We start from the raw sequence: 21,106 nt of genomic DNA, 5'->3' as shown, positions 1-21,106 counted from the left end.
ATGTCAATAGTGGACTTATTAAGCATAAAATTTTTCAATTGCATAGATCTTATACTTTAGATTTTATTAATGTCTAAAAAACCCCGATTTCGTCACTGACTCACTCACTCACTGTTGATCATCAAAACCTCTAGGGTACTTCCTGAAGTCCTAGGAAGCTGAAATTTGGTATGTGAGATAGTATTAGTCCACAAACAACAAAATAATTCAAAAACTTGAAATTATTAGCCCCTAAGGGGGTGCAAAGGGGGGTGGAATTTTGTATGGGAAATCGATAATCACGGAACCGATTCAGTTGAAATTTGGTATGTAGATAGTTATTGTTATGGGGAAGGATATAAAATAGTTTCAACCCCAAAATCACCCCGTAAGGGTGAAAAGGGGCGGAAAAAGGTGTTAGGGGAAAAAGGGGGTTGATGTTTGTATGGGGAATCACTAAAAAGCAGATTGTATATAAAAGATGCCCCCAGGTACGTATTTCAGGATTTTTAATAGTAAATCACCCGCAACTCTTTAAATCAGAAGATTGTTATAGCAACTTACAAAAAGATGTGAAATCCCAACAAAAACATTTTCATGTAAAATGTTGCCAAGACGAAACCATAAGGCTCGCACTGACAAAAAGTTATCAGATTTCTTGTAGAGCCAAGCTTCTAACTCTACAGGCCCTACCTTCACAGACTCTACACCTTAGTCAAGATATGTGGCTTGGCCGTTTCGTCACATGGGCGTAAGGTGAAAAATGTATTCAGTATTCATTATTTTTTATTATAAAATAGTTCTTGTTATTTTTTATTATGAAACGGCCAAGCCACATATTTTGACTAAGGTGTAAAGTCTGTGAAGGTAGGGCCTGTAGAGTTAGAAGCTTGGCTCTACAAGAAATCTGATAACTTTTTGTCAGTGCGAGCCATATGGTTTCGTCTTGGCAACATTTTACATGAAAATGTTTTTGGTGGGATATAATATTCTACATTCGCTTAGAACATTATGCAGCAAAATATAGCAGTAGTAGGTTAATCATTTGTTAATTATTATACAACGCATGACATTTGTCTTTCATAACCTGTCTATGAAGTTTCAAGCCCCAAACTGAATAAAATTGTTCTCGATATAATCCCTCTCACCCCCAGAAGATTTTCAAGTCCAAGTTAGGTAGTAATAAAACCTACTACCTAACTATCTATTTACGAAGTATAAGTTCCTAGCTTCAAATAAATTTGAACCCTCTACCAACTTTCAACCCCTTTTTAAACCTTTTAGGGGATGATTTATTAAAAACGCTGAAACTTCTTTTCTTGTATTCTAATAATATGCCTTTGTACAACGATTCAAGTCCCGCACTCAAATAAATGTTTGACCTCCATACAAAATTTCAACCCCTTTTTCACCACCTTGGGGGATGAATTATCAAAAACTCTGAAATTATTATTTTTTTAATAAAATAACTTTTTACGAACTTTCAAGGTCCTAGCTTTAAATAAAATTGGAACTCTATACAAAATTTCAACCCCTTTTGAACCCTTTTAGGGATGAATTTGAAAACGCTGAAATTACTTTTCTCGTACTCTAATAATATGTCAATATCTGGAAGACCGAGCAAAGCTCGGAAAACATATAAAAACTCGAAAATGCGCGTTTTCCCAGGGATAAAACCTAGCTAGATCGATTTTTCGCCCCCGAAAACCCCCATATAGCAAATATCATCGAAATCGTTAGAGCCGTTTCCGAGATCCCCGAAATATATATATATATATAAATAAGTAAATAAACAAGAATTGCTCGTTTAAAGGTATTAGATTACACAAAGATTCAAGTCCCGCACTTAAAAAAATGTTTGACCTCCATACAAACATTCAACCCCTTTTTCATCACCTTGAACGATGAATTTCGACAAACGCTGAAGTTAGTTTTATTTTCTTTTAATGAAATAATTTTTTACGAAGTTACAAATTCGTAGCTTAAAATAAAATTAAAACCCTTTACAATTTTTCAACCCCTTTTTAACCCTTTTAAGGGATGAATTTTCAAAAACGCTGAAATTAGTTTTCCTGTGTTCTAATAATATCCCCATATATCAAGTTTCAAGTCCCGCGCTCGATTTTTTTTTTATTTCCATACAAAGTTTTAACCTCTTTTTCACCACCTTAGGGGATGAACTTTCAAAAACGCTGAAATTAATTTTCTTGTATTTTAATAATATATCTTTTTACGAAGTTTCAAATTGCTAGCATAAAATAAAGCTTGAACCCCATAAAAACTTTAATCCCCTTTTTAACCCCCTTAGGGGTTGAATTTCTCAAAATCACTTCTTATCTCTTGTACACTTTATAAATGTAACCTGGTGTGCAAATTTCAACTTTCTATCTTTTGTAGTTTCGTCTCTGCGTTAATGAATCAGTCAGTCAGTCAGGACACTTGCATTTATACAGGGTGCTTCCTGTCACAGGAGCAATAAATTAAACTAAAGGCTGTACTCCTCAAACTGACCAACATTTGTTCAGCAACTTTTAAAAATTATGAATCCTTTAAACTTCCTCTTTTTCATACAAAATAAATGTTGCCTTTAATATACGCTGACATCAGTGTGTCTGTGTTTGACGTTGCTTGACACGCTTTAAACTTAACAAAATTTGCAATACATTGCGTCTTAGAATAAACTTTAAAGTGTAAGTAATAAAAATCAAAACATGAGTTATTTTCAAAAGTTGCTGAACAAATGTTGGTCAGTTTGAGGAGTACAGCCTACAGTTTAATTTATTGCTCCTGTTACAGGAAACACCCTGTAAATACCTATAGATTAGTTACTGAATGCTAACGTTAGATAAAATTCAGAGTTTAGGGCTGTACGCGATTTTATGGTATTTGTGCGAGATTATTCTCAAAACATGGATGCCGGTATCGTATGCCAGCTTGGAGGATACAACTAAACGGAGTATCCATTAACAGGCTTTCCCCTCTGTCGAAAATAGGCGGCCAACGGTCATACACAATGTATGGACTGACGTTTATCTGACATGGCTATTTTTACGTTACGCATACATTTGACGTTCCCCTCCCCCGCAAAAATCGGCAGACTGTTTTGTACAGAAAATTACAGACATAGCGTCTCCGTTTGATTATATCCTCCAAGTATGCCAGCGTATGGGTACCTGTATTTCTACTTAAGTCATTATTAAGTAAGTAGTCTTAATCTGAAAACGAGTAATTAATTTCAACTCTGTCAGCCATATTTCTTTCACGATAACGGTGAGCGAATACAGTCCACAATAAAAAACTATCAGAAATGCCAAAAACGAAAACTAATTTATTCATCGCTACAAGCGGTCCAGTCCACACAAAATCCATTTAATCGTGGTTCAATATAACTATTTATTATAATAATGTGGAATTAGAAAAGGTTAATGTCCGTTTCGGATACCTACACATATTAAGTTAGTCTGAGATAAAAACAAGAGATTAAAGTAGACGCAATATTGCATAAATCGCGCTAACTTGTATTTTTTGTAGATGTCAATGTCTAAAGCTCTTGCTATAAATTGTATTCTAACATAAGGGTATTTTACCTCGAATATTCCGATCTAGATTTACTGTCGAATGAGCGCGGCATGGCATTTGAAAAAAAAAGAACGACGATGACGTTTTGACCAAACGTGCACACTTTATTAACTATCTACATCCGCCTATCACGATAAAGTTTTGTGGTCTGCTTTGGTGTAAATTTCTCAAAAACTCACAGATTTAAACTGCTAAATTAAATAAATTAAATTTATTTAAGACCGCTAAGACGTCTTGTTAAAATATTTTATTGACATGTACTACCAATTCGCAAGCTGATCGTACTTTTAGTACATTCTATAAGGATTCGAACCGGATACTAAAGCGTCTTCCAGAACCAAATCCGTAACAGGTATTCAGCTTTTGGAAAAACTTGGTTTTAACACTTAGCGCCACTTGCACCATTTCACTAACCCGGGATTAACCGGTTAAACCTGGAGTTATCATGGTTAATACCAGTACAATTTGACACAGGGTTAACGGTTTAGCCGCTTAACCCCGGGTTAGTGAGATGGTGCAAGTGGCCCTAAGTAGTTTAAATCAGATTATGGCTTACAAACAAATGCGGTCACACTTATTTCGTGTGTATCAGGATGGCGGGTGTACATCAACAAATGGAGCTGCGGTATACGTCAGGAGTTAGTGCTAGCAATGTGCCAAATGTGCGCCAAAATTGGAGCAATGTGCTCTTTAAACTCCAGAGATATTTAAGAAATAGATGACGCCCGCCATCCTGACGTCAGGTTGGCGGGTGCATTTCCAGATCCAGCAAACGGCTGCCTACTCAGGGGTGAAAGTACTGCCTAAGGTTAGTGCTCGCAATGTGCTTCCACATGTATGAAGCACAATCAAATCCAGAGAGCGGTTAAAGAGAAATATGGAATTGAATAAATATATATATAGACGCCTGCTCATTTTAAATAGCAATATTACATCTTCATTGCAGGCAGTTCATCGGGCGCACACAAAACATGCAGGCGCTTTACACAAAAAGTCTTATTTTATTTTTTCAATAGACGTGTTACTTACTTATTCAACTTGTGAGAAACACACAAAAAACTCGTTTAGGTACCGTGAAAACGAACACTCGGTAAAATATTTATATTACTCTACGACCAACTATTACACACATTAAGTAGGTATTACTATTGCTTGAAGCTACAACATTTTCTACAAACATTTGCATTTCTAGACACATGTCTACGTTAACCCATTCAAGGCCAGCGACTCTGCGTATGTAGGTATTAGTCGAGTGTGCTCAGAGCATAAAAAGGTCAACTACGGCGTTGTGTGAACAAGAGATTTCCTTTGGCAGGATTGGTCCTTAGGACCCAAGGATGGATTTAAGAAGAGGAGCCACCCAGATTTTTGATGCAGATGGGGGTGGGGAGGGTTTTAAGCGTCTGCGACGTCTGAGGTTAATAAGTTTAGGTTCTAAGTCAAGTTTAGTATCATTTTCAACTAAATCAGAGATGTAGACATATATTTCATCCAAATCGGTTCAGCGTTTATTGATTCCCCATACAACCCTACAGGCCAAGCCACACCGGATGCGTGTGCGTGACGTGCACGTACACGTACGCGTCCCGCTGCGTTGTAGAATACGAAAACACATAAGAGAGGACACACCGCTTGCGTGACGTGTGCGTGACGTGCGCGTACGCGTGACTTGCACGCAACGCAGCTCCGACGAGACAAACCGGCTGCGTACTGCGTGCACGCGTCCACGCAGCGGAGCGGCAACGTCGCTTCGTGATGACGTTGTGTTTAACTGCGATCCCTATGAGAGGGCGAACCGAGCAGGTTCGGACACGCACAGCTCGGTGCTGCATAGGTGCTGTGCGTGTACACGCGCAGCTCGCTTGTATTTATTTACAACTCGGTCGGTGCGCGTGCTGGTTTTTAATATGGATTCAGTGATAAAAGAAAAACTAAATAAAATCTTTCGTCAATACGAATGTATATTTACAACATAGCACAAAGACTACAAAAAATACGTCTTATATAAATAATTTGGCCTGTGGGAACAAATCGATGTTAGGTATTTATTAACCAGGCATGCAGTGAACGCATATAAACCATGGAAGTATTCTGTCCACTCAATTATGACCCAACGTAAAGTATTCGATTGTAGGCGGTGCTTACAGAGTGTTCGATTGGCAACTTCAGTGCGGCCGAGATGACAGTCAGTGACGGATGGCTAAATTGGTTTATAAAAACTACGTTTTTTTGTAATTAAAAATGTCTTCATGTGTCGTGAACTGGTGCAGAAGTTGTTTTAGTTCATATCAAGGACAGTGGAATCACTTTTCACTTGTAGTAAACAGATAACTTCAGTAAAATTTGGAATAAACATGACGACATTTTTTCAATACTACCGTGCTAAGCTAAAACGTAACAACTGCATACGACTTTCATAACAACATACGACTTTTTAAATTGCGAGGATAATAGGGATGGTTTTATGCCAAATGAAGTAGACTATTTTATTAACTTATGATTGGTTTAGGTATTTTTTATATACAGTAGAATCCGCTTATAATGACATTGAAGGGAAGTAACAAACATGTCATACTAAGCGGATGTCATATAAAGCATAGTTGATAAACTTTTTATTTATTTTTTCCAAATTTATCTCAAACAATTTTGTGAGAGATGAGTTTTATTAACCTTATACCAATTATCAACTTTCACCGAGAGTAAAAACTAAAACAATTTAAACGCCACAGACGTCCTCGCAGGGAAAGATGTGGGGCCGGCCACGAAAACCAGCGAATTTGTCAGTATAACCGGACATAATTCCATAAAAATAGTATTTATAGGTCGAAGTTATCTTATCCGACTTTGTCACAAAGAATTTCATATGAAAACCAAACTTCGCACAGTAATTGCGTCATAGTAAGCGGTTGGTCAGTATAAGCGGAGTCATAATAAACGGATTCCACTGTAATTATAAATGTAGTAATAAATTCCTTCTTACAGATTTGTATTTTCCTTTTTTATTTCATGAGATGGAGCTATAAAAAAACTACCTAGTTATTTCAAATTAATAATCAAATTTGGTATTGTCATTTTACATTACTTTCCATTCAAATTCCCACAATATGCTATTCGCAGAGAACTATGGAAAAAAGCTGTCCAATTAGAGAGACATGAAATTGAGTGGATGCCTGGCAAGATATCTAATGTTCTATTCATGAGATAACCCGTGAGATAATCATATCCGGTCTCCTATATGTAGATACATTTTTTTCTATCACGCTTTCACTGAATTAATTTAACAAATACATTATCTCAAAATGTTGATCATTTTAATCCACCCTCTACTGTCACATATATATAGGTTCTCTCTCAAGCCATTTCCGTCAGTAGAAAAGAGCGGCGAATTTAGAAAATGTAAGCGCGCGAACGGTTATGGTCCCATACAAAATTGTAATTATGCGCCTTTTTCTACTGACAAACTTGCTTGACCGGCTATATACATATAAAATATTTCCATTGGAACTGAAAGTGGGGATTTATTGTGACTCCGCCTGTTCAAATGTTTTTGACCCGATTCGTGTACCTACCCATGTAAATTTTGCAGGCTGTATAGCCTGTCCGATTTCTAAGATCAAGTTCGCCATACATTTACTATGGCGTACTTGATCTTAGAAAAACGGACAGACTATACCAGTACGGCTACCATCAGTTTGGCACTGACAAACGCCGTCGAGAACGTAATTTACTTTCTATACATCTCACTCGTACTCGCATATTAGTGCAAACGAGATGTATAGAAAGTAAATTACGTTCTCGATAGCGTAAATGTCAGTTTTGACACTGTCAGTGACTCATGGTACGGGCTCTGAACGTGACTTCGCACTGCCATACAGATTGATAATAAAATATACAAAATACTTATTATAGCGGAATACATTTATACCTACAACAATGAATATTTAATTATGTTGAATTAGTCTGTCATTTAATTTCATAACAACATTTTAACTAAAGTCCGTCAACCAAATCTTGTCAGTAGTAAAAGGCGGCAAATTTGAAAAATCGCGGGTTAGCAACACTGTGTTCAAATAATTCCAAAACGCGTGTCATCTGTGTTTTATCTGTGGAATGTGGATCGTGAATGACAGCCGTCACCTTATTTGTTTTCATTTGGTTTTCATTCTGAATCGTTTCTGTTTCAAGAGATATTTCTGCTGTCACCATTAAATACCAATACATTAAATAAGAATAAGCAAAGCTAAGGGGCCTACAATGTACAAACATGCTCGTTGATGGTAAACATTACTAAAAATTGAGGTAATGACAAGTATTGGAAGAACTCTTTCGAACTTTTAAGATTATGTTCAGTTTTTTGTTTTAGGGTTAAAAGGCATAAATAAAATTAAAACGTATGCCTAAAACTATCCAACAACACCATAAATTGTGTCCTGGAAACCGTCCATAGGCCCACATGTCTAATATTTTCAGCAATCAGTTGTGACTATTTACAAAGGTAAACCTTTTAAACAGTATTATATAAGGCGTTCGTAGTAGGTAGTATCTTTTCAGACAATACTTACCTATGGCGGTTTATGTACGTGTACAACGCAACCAAGTCGAAAAGTGACCCTTATCTTATTTACCTTTAAATTAAATAAACACCCAAATATCAGTTGTTTTATTTTTAATATGTATATTGTACAATATATACCAATCAAAAAAATTACACAGGTATGTCATATTCATCCAGAACAGTACACTAATTTACATTAACAAGTGGCATATTATATTGTAAATAACAAATATATGCACTATCTAATTATCTGCATTTTGATATGATTTTATTTTAGTAAACTTAGAAGACATAGATAGGGAACAAAGAGAATATAAGCACTACGATAGGGAGTTGTTTTTGATATCTTCAAATTTGTTCATCATTTTGATTAACATTGTTTTAACATCGCTTTTAAATTGTCCGTCCATGTTTCAATTTTTTTCAATAAACCGCGAGTGACAATTTAAATTGACGTACGCAGGGCGCGCTCAGCGGAAAAAAAAACTGTTGGTTCGATGTACATTGCTGCTTTTCTTAGCGCAATACTGCTCTTTGAGTGTTGCCCTACTTTAGTTTGCTTTACATTGCTACTGACAAGATTTGGTTGACGGACTATAGTTATCTTTTAATCTGCATTAAATTATTATACGTGAATTATTTGACTGGTTCTTCAATGTATGGCATAAACCTATCCCTGTCCAAGTCATATTCTAATCAAATATGAACCGCGAATTCTCAGCGGCCAGTACGTACAGCAAGAAGGTTATTAGCGGATTAATGTCGCTGATTGGTAGTTATTGACATTATATGCATTTCATCTACACTTAGCTGTGTACGTTAGTGTAATAGAGACAGGCTCTGTAAACGTATCGTCTTATTTAAATGTAGGCGTAATTGTGTATGTGTGCTAATTTGGCCCGAGAATTTGAACGGTAATGTTCCCAAAGGCGGTTTCCAGTTATATGCTTTCACTGCAGGCATGTTATATGTGTAATAATTGCAATGGCGGCATTAGGTGAGCTGCTTCCATTTGCAACGGGAGTCACATGATGTAGGTACTGTCGCAGGAGTATTTTATTTTACTGCACGCATGACTGAGCTGCAGCGTGCACCTGCGTGGCGTGTGCAGCACACTGCGTGGCGTGCGCTGCGTGACGTGCGCGTCACCCGGTGTGACAGGGGTGCTGCACACGTCACGCAGCGCACGCCACGCAGTGTGCTGCACACGCAGCCGGTGTGGCTCGGCCTTACACCTTACCTTTCATTTTAAGGGATTTTTTCGGGATGAAAACTATCCTATACTTTTCCACGAGACTCAAACTATCTCTATACCAAATTTTATCTAAATCGGTTCAGCGGTTATTGAATCCCCACACAAATTTCCACCTCCCTTTTTTACACCCTTAAGGGATTATTTTTGAGATTAAAAGTATCTTTGTTCTTCCCTGGGACTCAAGTCATTTCTATACCAATTTTCAACTAAATTGGTTTAGCGGTTTAAACGTCAAGAGGAATTTAAATAAAAATTCTTCATATTTTATGTGTTTTACTACGGAATGGTAGAAATATGATATCATAAATGAATTCCGCATCCCCGATTGATATAAAACGATACCAAACTTAGCCCAGTAGCTTAAATAATATAGATAACTAGATAAATTTTGAGCCCCCCCCCCCCCCTCCCCCTAAAATTTTACACCAAAAATCTGGGTGGCTCCACTTTTTAAATCCATCCTTGGGTCCTAAGGACCAATCCTGCGAAAGGAAATCTCTTGTTCACGCAACGCCGTAGTTGTAGCGCTGGCGGTTCACCAAAAAACGCTGCAATTGGTATTAATGGTATGAAAAACGGTACGATTGATCTTTAGGACATTTGAAACAATTTGACCCGAAGCAACAACAAATAAAAAAAACGAGAGAAGTTATGACGTCATCTTTTTTTTGTATGGAATTTTAAAAAAATGTTTAGAAACCTATCGTATGTGGTATTAAACGAAAGGGCTTTCTGAGCCAATTCTAAATATATATCTTAGCTATTAGCTATAATTTGAGGTATATTTTACAAAAAATATTGAACGGTATTGTATCTGGAGAAGCCCAAACTTGGTATGTTTTGAAAATTATTTTTATTATAATTAAAAAAAAAATCTGAAATGTAATGATGTGATATATTTTTAGAATTGGCTCAGAAAGCCCTTTCGTACCCTAAACTTGACACTGTGCATTCTTATGCAAAGCTGCGTCTACGCATCGTATGGGAAAAGTGGTACTTTTTAGTGTTTTCCTTTTAGATTTCGGTCTATTTATGATTGTTACATAACAACTGAATATATATTCTATACAATAACGTATTTTTATTAGTCATTGCATTATTGTTATAGATAGCATGAACTCGTTTTATTGTATGTATCTACAAATGCACACCGCCAGCTTCTCTACTAACAACATGCTTTTTGACCGAAGCGTAGCGAAGGTCTACGTTTTGACTCGGGCATTTTGCTTTTGTATGTCCGGATGTTCTCCTCTACAGGTCACAATTCTCAACCGATTCTTGTGAAATGTTGTGACCAGATTCTATGAGTAAATATTTTTTTTTGTTGATCCCGTTTTTGGAAATTTTCAAAAATGGAGGAGTTGTGATACCTCGCGCTTAAACAAATAGTCATATCGATATCATAAGAGTATTTTATTTTTGAGACATTTACATAGTAAATGGCAAAAAATGCAGAAAAATTGTATTGCTGGTTTAGGTGGTATTTAGATATTTAGTTTGTACTCGAGAATGAGTAGCCGAATTTCGTCAGCTTAGAGTCTGGCTAATGAAAGTTGACCCTGAGATTTATTTAAAACTTTTTATATGGCAACTTTTTTTCCTCTCAAATAAGCTGTCAGTTTCAAGCTGTCATTTAATTTCATAGTAATTTTCTTGCCAGGTGCGGTTTTTATTGAAATTCCCGCGTTATCTCAGGCTCAACTTTCATTAGCCAGACTCTAGCTAAGAACTATCATGGCGCATTTTGTAAACAATCGCTTTTTTTGTTTGCACACGGAAAGTCTGGGTTCGATCCCCAGTAAGACATAACTTTTTGTATTTTTTTTTTCAGTTAAACTTCTAATTTTTTTAAATAAATTAATATATTTGTATTGTTGATTGATCAAACCGCTGTGTGGCGCTGTCATCGTGCACGGTCCCAATAAGCTATGCTCGCGAGGTCTACAGCTCACAGAGCCACTAGTTTAAATGTATCTTTAAAGGAACACTGCCAGGTTGAGGTTGCAGAATATTTACTGTCTTACTAAGAAATTATTAGAATTTTATTTATTTATTACTAAAATAAGTGACACAGCATTACAGTAAAACCAATGCACTGTGAAACTACAAAACAAGAAAACAAATTAAATGTTAGATTTGGGCGACAACATAACAGCGTGGCTCCGTTGCGTCGTCTGACTCGGCGTAGGGTTCGGCAGATTGCCCCGGAACCGTCGAAACACCACCCCCTTTGGCCAGAAGTCAGTCGCAGTTCGGCCTGCAGCGGCCGCGGCACGCGCACCACAAATGTTCATTCCACTGTTCTGAAGTGCACATAGTGACGCGACTGTAGCTGGTGCACCCTCAGCGTGTAGCCAGACTTCCGACGGACGTACTCCACCACCTCGTCGGCCACGGCGGAGTAATGCAGGCGAGACACGTAGAGCGCCTTACTCGGTATCGCTATCCGTAGACCAGAATTAATTAACCGGCTCCGCAATGCCACACAGAGTCTTACGAGGCGCCCTGCGCGCCTTGTTCTTCCTTTCCACCAGTGTGAATCCCTCCTTATCCACATTGGTGCGGGATTTTATGACAAATTACGACATTCTATTTATTAAAAGTATTTAACTATATTACTCAAGTGCCACAAATATTACAGATAAGGTTAAGGCTACATCAACAAAATAGAGCTCGCAATCTGGTTGCTCTTGTTCCTCACCCCTGGGTCAGATCAGAAATAGACAGCAGCAGTTGCCTTCATCTTTACCATCTTCTCTAGAGCACCTACACCTGTTATCAAACAGCGATCATGAAACAACAGATAGTGACCTCAGCCCAGCGACCACTGCTAGCCATGACCAGCATGCCACCACCACCATCGCCAAATCAGATAACATTGCTAGTACATTCAGAGTGAGTCTCCAACTACGAGACAAACAGTAAGCCACTCTGAACAAGCAAATGCGAATGCTCCAACATCATCCCATAATCCTATACCATCGCCATTTTCAGGTTTATCATCCTACATCCTACTCTGCAGTTTCAGTGTTCCTTCCCTTGCAGTAGCTACTCGATCAAAAAAACTAAAACTATAATTGTGACTAAAAAGAAGCCAGTCCAATCAAAACCTCTCACACTGTATTGGAAATGTAGCGATTTACCGGAATTGCGCCAGTCAAAATTGAGCAGAAGTTTTCGAAAGGCCAGTAGTCACAGAAAATATGTAAAAAATAAGCCAAATAAAAAGTAGCTGTTGCAGGGGAAGGAGCACTGAAGCTGAATGATAAACCTGAAAATGGCGATAGTATAGGATTATGGGATGGTGTTGTGGCATTCGCATTTGCTTGTTCAGACAGGCTTACTGTTTGTCTTGTAGTAGAAGACTCACTCTGAAGATGTACTAGCAATGTTACCTGATTTGGCGATGGTGATGGTGGCATGCTGGTCATAGATAGCAGTGGTCGCTGGGCTCGGGTCGCTATCTGTTGTTTCATGATCGCTGTCTGATAACAAGTCTAGGTTCTCTAGAGAAGATGGTAAAGATGAAGGCAACTGCTGCTGTCTGTTTCTGATCTGACATCTGACCCCGGGGTGAGGAACAAGAGCAACCAGATTGCGAGCTCTATTTTGTTGATGTAGCCTTATTTGTAATATCTGTGGCACTTGAGTAATATAGTTAAATAGTTTTAATAAATAGAATATCGTAATTTGTCCTAAAATCCTAATAATTTCTTAGTAGGACAGTAAATATTCTGCAACCTCAACCTGGCAATGAATCTTTAAAGATACATAACTCACCTTACCTGGCAGTGTCTCTCCTAGGATACATACCTAATTAAATGTTAATTTGTGCATACTTGGCAGAGTGCATGTAAAGATACGTTGTAGGTATAAATAAGAAACTAAAAGACTAAGATTTTTTTTATTATTTTTGTACCCTTTAAGGGTTGGTAAACCCTTAATATCCCTTTTTTTAGGATAAAAACACTAAATTCGAGCAAAAAAAATCCTGCCAAGTTTAGGGTTAATACCACACGCGAAAGGTTTCTGAACAAATTTTTTTTAAATTCCGTACAAAAAAAGATGACGTCATAACTCCTCTCGTTTTTTTTTTATTTGTTGGTGCTTCGGGTCAAATTGTTTCAAATGTCCTAAAGATCAATCGTACCGATTTTCATACCTTTAACACCATTTGCAGGATTTTACTGATTTTCGCGGTGTACCGCCAGCGCTATTGACCTTTTTATGCTCTGAGCACACTCGACTTATACCCAAATACGCAGAGTCGCTGGCTTTGAATGGGTTAACGTAGACACATTTGTAGAAAATGTTGTAGTTTCAAGCAAGAGTAACACTTAATGTGTGTAATAGTTGGTCGTAGAGTAATATAAATATTTTACCGAGTGTTCGTTTTTACGGTACCTAAACGAGTTTTTTGCGTGTTTCTCACAAGTTCAATACGTAAGTAACACGTCTATTTAAAAAATAAAATAAAAGACTTTTTGTGTAAAGCGCCTGCATGTTTTGTGTGCGCCTGATGAACTGCCTGCAATGAAGATGTAATATTGCTATTTAAAATGAGCAGGCGTCTATATATATATTTATTCAATTCCATATTTCTCTTTAACCGCTCTCTGGATTTGATTGTGCTTCATACATGTGGAAGCACATTGCGAGCACTAACCTTAGGCAGTACTTTCACCCCTGAGTAGGCAGCCGTGAGCTGGATCTGGAAATGCACCCGCCAACCTGACGTCAGGATGGCGGGCGTCATCTATTTCTTAAATATCTCTGGAGTTTAAAGAGCACATTGCTCCAATTTTGGCGCACATTTGGCACATTGCTAGCACTAACTCCTGACGTATACCGCAGCTCCATTTGTTGATGTACACCCGCCATCCTGATACACACCTTATTTCAACTCGTCCCAGGGTCCTAATCAGAGGCGTATTTACAAATTTGGCGCCCCGGGCCATTTTGATTTGCCGCCCCCCTTCATCCGTTAACAAGCATACGGGCCGCCTGATGGTAAGCAGTCACCGTAGCCTATGGACGCCTGCAACTCCAGAGGTGTTACATGCGCGTTGCCGACCTTTTTTTAAAAACCTATACACTCCTTTTTTTTCAGTGACGATAAAGTATTTTATTTAAGAAAAAAAACCTGCAACAAGTACCTTTGGGGTGTGAAAAAAAAAAAGCGGCCAAGTGCGAGTCGGACTCGCCCATGAAGAGTTCCGTATTTAGGGGATTTATGTCATTTATGACGTATTAAAAAAAAACTACTTACTAGAACTCGTTCAAACCAATTTTCGGTGGAAGTTTGCATGGTATATAAGGTACACCATATATTTTTTTTAGTTTTATCATTCTCTTATTTTAGAAGTTACAGGGGGGGAGACACATTTTACCACTTTGGAAGTGTCTCTCGCGCAAACTATTCAGTTTAGAAAAAAATGATAAACCAATCGTTTAACGAAGGCGCTTTCCCAGAACTACTCAAAATAGCTAAAATTAAACCAATCTTAAAACCAGGCGGTACTGCAAATAATCCTAATCAATACCGACCTATTGCTCTGCTACCATCTGTGTCAAAAATTTTTGAAAAAACTATGGCAAATCGATTGTATAACTTTCTCGAAAAATATAATATCTTAGACCCAAATCAACACGGATTTCGAAAATGCCATTCAACAGCTTTAGCAGTATACAAATATATAACACATATTTTAGAGAACTTAAATATAAAACAATATAGTATAGGGCTACTCTTAGACATGACTAAGGCATACGACAAAGTATCCCATGAGATCTTACTAGCTAAACTCTACGGCCTGGGAGTACGCGGCATGGCCCACAAATGGTTTCAATCATACTTACAGAATCGGAAACAATACGTCCAAATAGATTATTACGACCATCAGAGCCGTGATATTACGAGCGCAAACTCTCAACTACGTCAGACCACTTGCTCCCTCCCTCAAGGCAGTATTTTAGCCTGCACCCTATTCTTAGCGTACATCAACGATCTGCCTAAAGTTTTAGATAAAAGTACAAAATGTGTCATGTTTGCAGACGACGTCTCTTTGCTATTTAACGCTACGGACAGTACCGAAGCCAACCTAAAACTTTCGACCCTCTTACACACTGTCAAAAAATGGCTTGCCGAGCATAATTTAGACATAAACCTACAGAAAACAAAAATCATTCAATTTAAACCGACACAGAAAAGACCATTAGAACTAGAACTACAAATAAATAACAATACAATAGAAGAGGTTAATGATTTCAAACTATTGGGTATAACTATAGATTCAGGGCTAAACTGGAAAGCGCACGTCCAAGGTCTTAAAACAAAAATAGTCAGATTTATTTACGCTCTTGGCATACTAAAAGCAAACACGGATTTTGAGTCGGCTTTATCGGTATATTTTGCATATATTTATTCTGGCCTCCGATATGGCGTACTTCTCTGGGGTGATAGCACAGACGCCAAAGAAATATTCATTTTACAGAAAAAGTGTATACGAATCTTAGCGAATGTACACATTCCTAACAGCTGCAGGCCTCTTTTTATCAAATATAAGCTGTTGACACTACCCTCAATATACATAATGGAGGCTGCACTTTTTGTCAGACAACATACAGAACTATTCCCACCGAAAATCGATACGTATAAAACTAGAAGCCAATATAGAAATAAGCTGTTAGTGCCAAGATCTACCTTAGCTATGTATAAAAAAGGACCGCAGTACAAATGTATACAAATTTTTAATAATATCCCTAATGCTATCAAAGCCGAACCAGATGACAAAATGTTTAACACTAGACTAAAAACCCTGTTAATAGAAAATTGTTATTACACAGTCAAATCGTTTCTCGAAGATAATACGCTAGATAATAAGTATGACATTGAATTAATTTAGGATTTTATATATTTTTTTTTTTTCAATTATAGCTTGACCTACTAGTACCAACAATAAATCTACTATTAACTATACGATTAGAAAAGACGTCCGGAAAATAAACTATACTATATTTTGACAAAATAATTCCATTAACTATTTAATATTCCAATTTATTTATTGACATTATAATCCTGAATTAATTTATGTGACTATGTAGATGCTATTTTATTAAATAATTGGTAACTTTAAATGATTATGTTATATAACCTGATAGAATCGTATAAAGTCCTATATAACTGTAAATATAAGTACCTACTATTGTGTGCCCTTACAGGGTGTCATGAACTGGCCTCTTAAATTGTAACACCTTATTATGTACATGAGAATGCAATATTGAATAAATGACTAAATGACTAAATGATATTAGAAACCTCAATATCATTTTAGAAGACCTATCCATACGTCCCATACGATTGATGAAAAAAAAATTTTTCAGTTTCAGTTCTAAGTATGGGGAACGCCCAATAATTTTTTTTCTATTTTTGTGTGAAAATCTTAACCTTTTGAACGCCAAACGGCGCCTCCATTTGCCGTGCCACTGACGCCACGGGGGTAAAATTTAGTTTTGTGAATAAATAATGCCAACCTAAAAGTGGGGTGTTTTTCAGTAGATTTTCATCAAAAAACGATCGACGGCAAATGCCGTCTTTGGCGTCGTTGTCACGATTTTGCGTTGACGTCAATTGCCGTCTGTGGCGTTCAGAAGGTTAATGCGGTTCACAGAATACATCTACTTACCAAGTTTCAACAGTTAACAGTTCTTATCGTTTCGGAAAAAAGTGGCTGTGAGGCTGTGACATACGGACGGACAGACAGACGGACAGACAGACAGACAGACAGACAGACATGACGAATCCATAAGGGTTCCGTTTTTTGCCATTTTGCTACGGAACCCTAAAAACTAAACATTTACCATTTACTCACATAGGCATTTACATATATTGTTTTCCTATGTACAAATTGGTTGACAAAATCATCAATGACGCTGTCGTAATTTAAAACGTTTGTCAGCTCAGCTTCTAAATTCAGGCGCTCTTCGCTGATAGTGGAACGTAGATAATTTTTTATTCTTTTGAGTGCAGAAAATGATCGTTCTGCACTGCAATTAGTAACTGCGGTGCAAAGAAAAATACGCAATGCAATTTCTACATATGGGAATGCTTATTTAAGGCCCTTATTTTTTATGAGTAAGCTTAGTTGCCTTAAGCTCATTTTATTTTCGTAGGCGGCCAAAAAGTGTTTTAATAAAACACATTCGTCTACCGCGAGATCTAACGGGGATACTGTTTGAAGGTTTACGGCACTCCTTCTAACTTCTGCCTCAGATATCGTGTCTAATTTACCTAAGAAGACAAAATTGGCCGTCACTATACGTCGTATGACGTTTTGCGCTTCCTCAACTCGGCTAACAACTGATCACAAATTGGGAAAAAGGTATTGACTCGAAAGTGGTCACATCCCTGTAGTAACACTTCTCCTTCGCGACTCTCGTCATCAATCATCATGTTTTTTCCTCTTGATAACTCTTTTTTGGTTGTGCTTGTAGTCTTCGGTTGAATAAATTTAATTAAGGAGTCATAAAGGTTAGAAACAACCTCCAGGTCTGAGTCAACCCCTTGCAGAACTTTTGAAGCTATGTTAAATTGCTTCAAAATAGCTCCCCAAAATTCTGACAAGATGGCCGTTTCCAGGGAATTTAGCTCTTTAATCAACCCTATAGCTTCATTTTTCATTAACACGGTTTGGTTGCCAGAGTCACCCTTTATGGCTTCAAGGGTTGGCGCTAGCAATTGATTCCAGTCTTTGTTAAGACTGGAACAAGCATCGTCCCTTGCTGACCATCTCGTCTGTGATAAGCTCTTTAAAGTTACGTTTTCGGGCGTGGTCAAAAAACCTTGTAGAATTTTTGCGCGGTCTGTTGACGCTGTAAAATAAACGTACAGATTCTGCAGCAACCCGAAAAACTTGGTAGCTTCTACGCAACTTTCAGCTGCCGAGGTGCCAACGAAGTCTAACGAATGTACCGCGCAAGGCACGTATGTCGCATATTAGCACTTTTCTTTTATCTTGACCGGAGTACTAATACTTATTGAACGAAAATGTTGCTTAATATAGGTACTTGTTGGTAGATATTTTAAGCAATTAGTGGGGTTTGAAGCGTTCGTTTGTTTATTAATTATTAATTTAAATGTCAATTAAAATATAATAAAAAATATAGCTAAGTTTGATTATAAAAGGCGCCCAGAAAAAGCCGCGAGGGAACGGCTTCGCCGCCCCCCCCGCGGCCTGCCGCCCCGGGCCATGGCCCCCTTGGCCCTAGGGTAAATACGCCCCTGGTCCTAATACTAGCACAAATTAGGTACCTCCAAAATTTATATCATTATTAAGTAGACACAAAGTTGCTTTTGTTTTCTTTATTTTGATTTTAAAACCATACAAAATCATCTATAATTTGTAATAGGTACCATTGTTTCAAATTTGCCTACAATTTTTTCTTGTATGGTAGGCCGCTAGCTAGAAGTTAAATTTTACAGTTTATTATGAATGGATTCTAAGCTATAGTTATTGGGTGGACTTTGATATTTTACTTGCTTTTTTTTGACATAACATCCTGTTTTGGTTCCGCAATTACCTGTTTGGTAGGCGCTCTATATGCTTGATAATCAGTCGATAATAAGATTTCCGATTGGTGCGAAATCTTCGTTGGCATTCTACAGGGACGAGTGTTTTCTTCTCTACTCTTAATGGTATCATAGAGTCCCACACTTACCATGTCTCTGCAGACGACCTATAGGTAGATATATGCAGCGGCCGACATTGATTATGTCCCTTTCCTAGTCGGTCAAATAAACAATAATCTAGAATTGGTTCGCAGCTGGGCATGTAACTTCGGTTTAAAAATTAACGCACATAAACCGCAAGCTGCGGTTAGTAAAAGGATATTTGCATCTCTCCACTTCCAGTAAAACTAGCTATAAGTATGTATGTAGTAACTTGCAAGACTATACTTACTTGCAAGTTAGTTCGTTAATAAAGACTATGATTCGGTTAAGTTGTGTTCTAATGTATGGGGAAGACAAACAAATTATAGCCAGCCTTTTATTAATGTAGTATGATACCTTTAGGTATGGTGTTTTACGCACACTAGCGTCCCAACCCCTCCCCCTGCCGCAACCCCCCCTTTTAGTATGAAATATGTCCTATATACCTAAAGGTATCATACTGCATTCCATAAAAGGCTGGCTATAATTTGTTTTTCAAAAAACACAATTTAACCGAATCACTATACAATATGTAACAATTAAAGGACCAATATTCGTAATCGTATCACGTACCTATAGGTACATACCACATAATAAGAATGTGAAGTACGTGCTTCCGGATTGAAAAAAGATCCTACAATAACTGGGATCAAGCAGTTAATTCTCATATCTCGTCTCAAACGTCCTCTTAAATCGGGGTGTCAGCAGTATTTCACTACCCTTTAATGGACTTTAAAATGTAAAAACTAAATCGGATGTTAATTGTGCTGATATAGGATTTACGTATTAAGGATTCGGACTCACGCACACTAATGCGGCTCGTGTCATTGTCACGACACTCACACGCGGCGCAGAGGCTTTGCCGCCGAAAACACCTACACGCGAACACACCTATATGCCAAATACGTTGCGGTATTCGACGTTAACGTAAGAGGTAATATAAGAGGCGCATCTTCGAGTTTGCACAATTTAGTTTGAAAAGCCGGCTGCTTGAGAGCGGGTCCTGAGCGAATTAGTCGTGCTAAGCCGGCGCGTGGAGGCTTTGTATTGTGGTGCGGGACTCGCCGGGATTGCTGAGGCCTAAAGGGCCGAACCCAGGCCATGGGGCCGGGACCGATCATTTATTTATTGGTAAGTTTTCAATTAATATTTTTTTTATTTAGAAAACAAACAGCCTTTTACAAATAAGTCTTACAAAAATGACTAAAAATAGGCCTAAAGTTTCATACGTATAAACTATATAATAAAAAAACAATAATAATATAAAATGAATATTATTCTTATGCTCGAAGCATATAATAACAAAGTTTCTGAACATTTTAAGGAGAGATGAATTCTTTTTCAAACTTTCTTAGAAGTTAAATTGAATAATTATATTAAAGAGAATTTGAATCAAGATTTATGAGAAAATTCAGTGTTACTCGTAAGTACTGCAAAACTTTTCAGCACAGTTCATTTATAAATAGGTACATAATTAAATTTTACAGAAAGAGCCCTATCGTTTTAGCTCAATAACTTTGTACAAGATAAAACTTTTTAATGGAATAATAATAAATTACAATAATACAGCATCAGGACTATAAAATAAATGTTGATTTGAAGGAGCGAAATTTGTGCTGAGCTATCAACATTGTCATAGACATTTAGCGACAGCATTTTGATCGATCTTTAACTTTCAACTCAGACAACTTTGTACTTATGGGTGGATCAACTATTTCTTGTTGTTATTCTGTCCGGTCAGCCAAGAGACAAATAGTAGCATAGTTATTTAGAAGACATTGTACACCACATTCTTCTGACACGCTTGGTAACGACCCTCAATGGAAAGGGTTTATAAGTATCACAAAAAAGCGTGTTTGGTGAATTTAAATGCCTAAAAATCTGGTTTTAAAGAGTGACCCAGGAGAACGTAAACATGGCAACGAGTGACAAGAAAAAGTTGATTCACCCTTATAAGTTCACGTGTAGACCAAACTCAAAGGAGTTTGTCAAAGACTTATTGTCCGTAAATTCCGTAAATTACCTAACA

The 21,106-nt window shown here is 37.4% G+C and overlaps 1 protein-coding gene across 1 annotated transcript in view; it reads left to right on the top strand.

Annotated features, from left to right (window-relative positions):
• The first annotated feature begins 20,033 nt into the window (after positions 1 to 20,033).
• LOC134650477 (uncharacterized) overlaps positions 20,034 to 21,106 on the top strand; it is a 50,191-nt gene continuing 49,118 nt past the window's right edge. The window contains exon 1 of the mRNA XM_063505430.1: positions 20,034 to 20,208. Coding sequence (XP_063361500.1) covers positions 20,179 to 20,208 — 30 coding nt within the window. The 5' untranslated portion in view covers positions 20,034 to 20,178. The remainder of the gene's footprint in view (positions 20,209 to 21,106) is intronic.

This window comes from Cydia amplana, chromosome 8 (genome assembly GCF_948474715.1).
Source record: "Cydia amplana chromosome 8, ilCydAmpl1.1, whole genome shotgun sequence".
NCBI classification, from domain to species: Eukaryota; Metazoa; Arthropoda; class Insecta; order Lepidoptera; family Tortricidae; genus Cydia; species Cydia amplana.
This window is presented reverse-complemented; position numbering and strand designations above follow the sequence as displayed.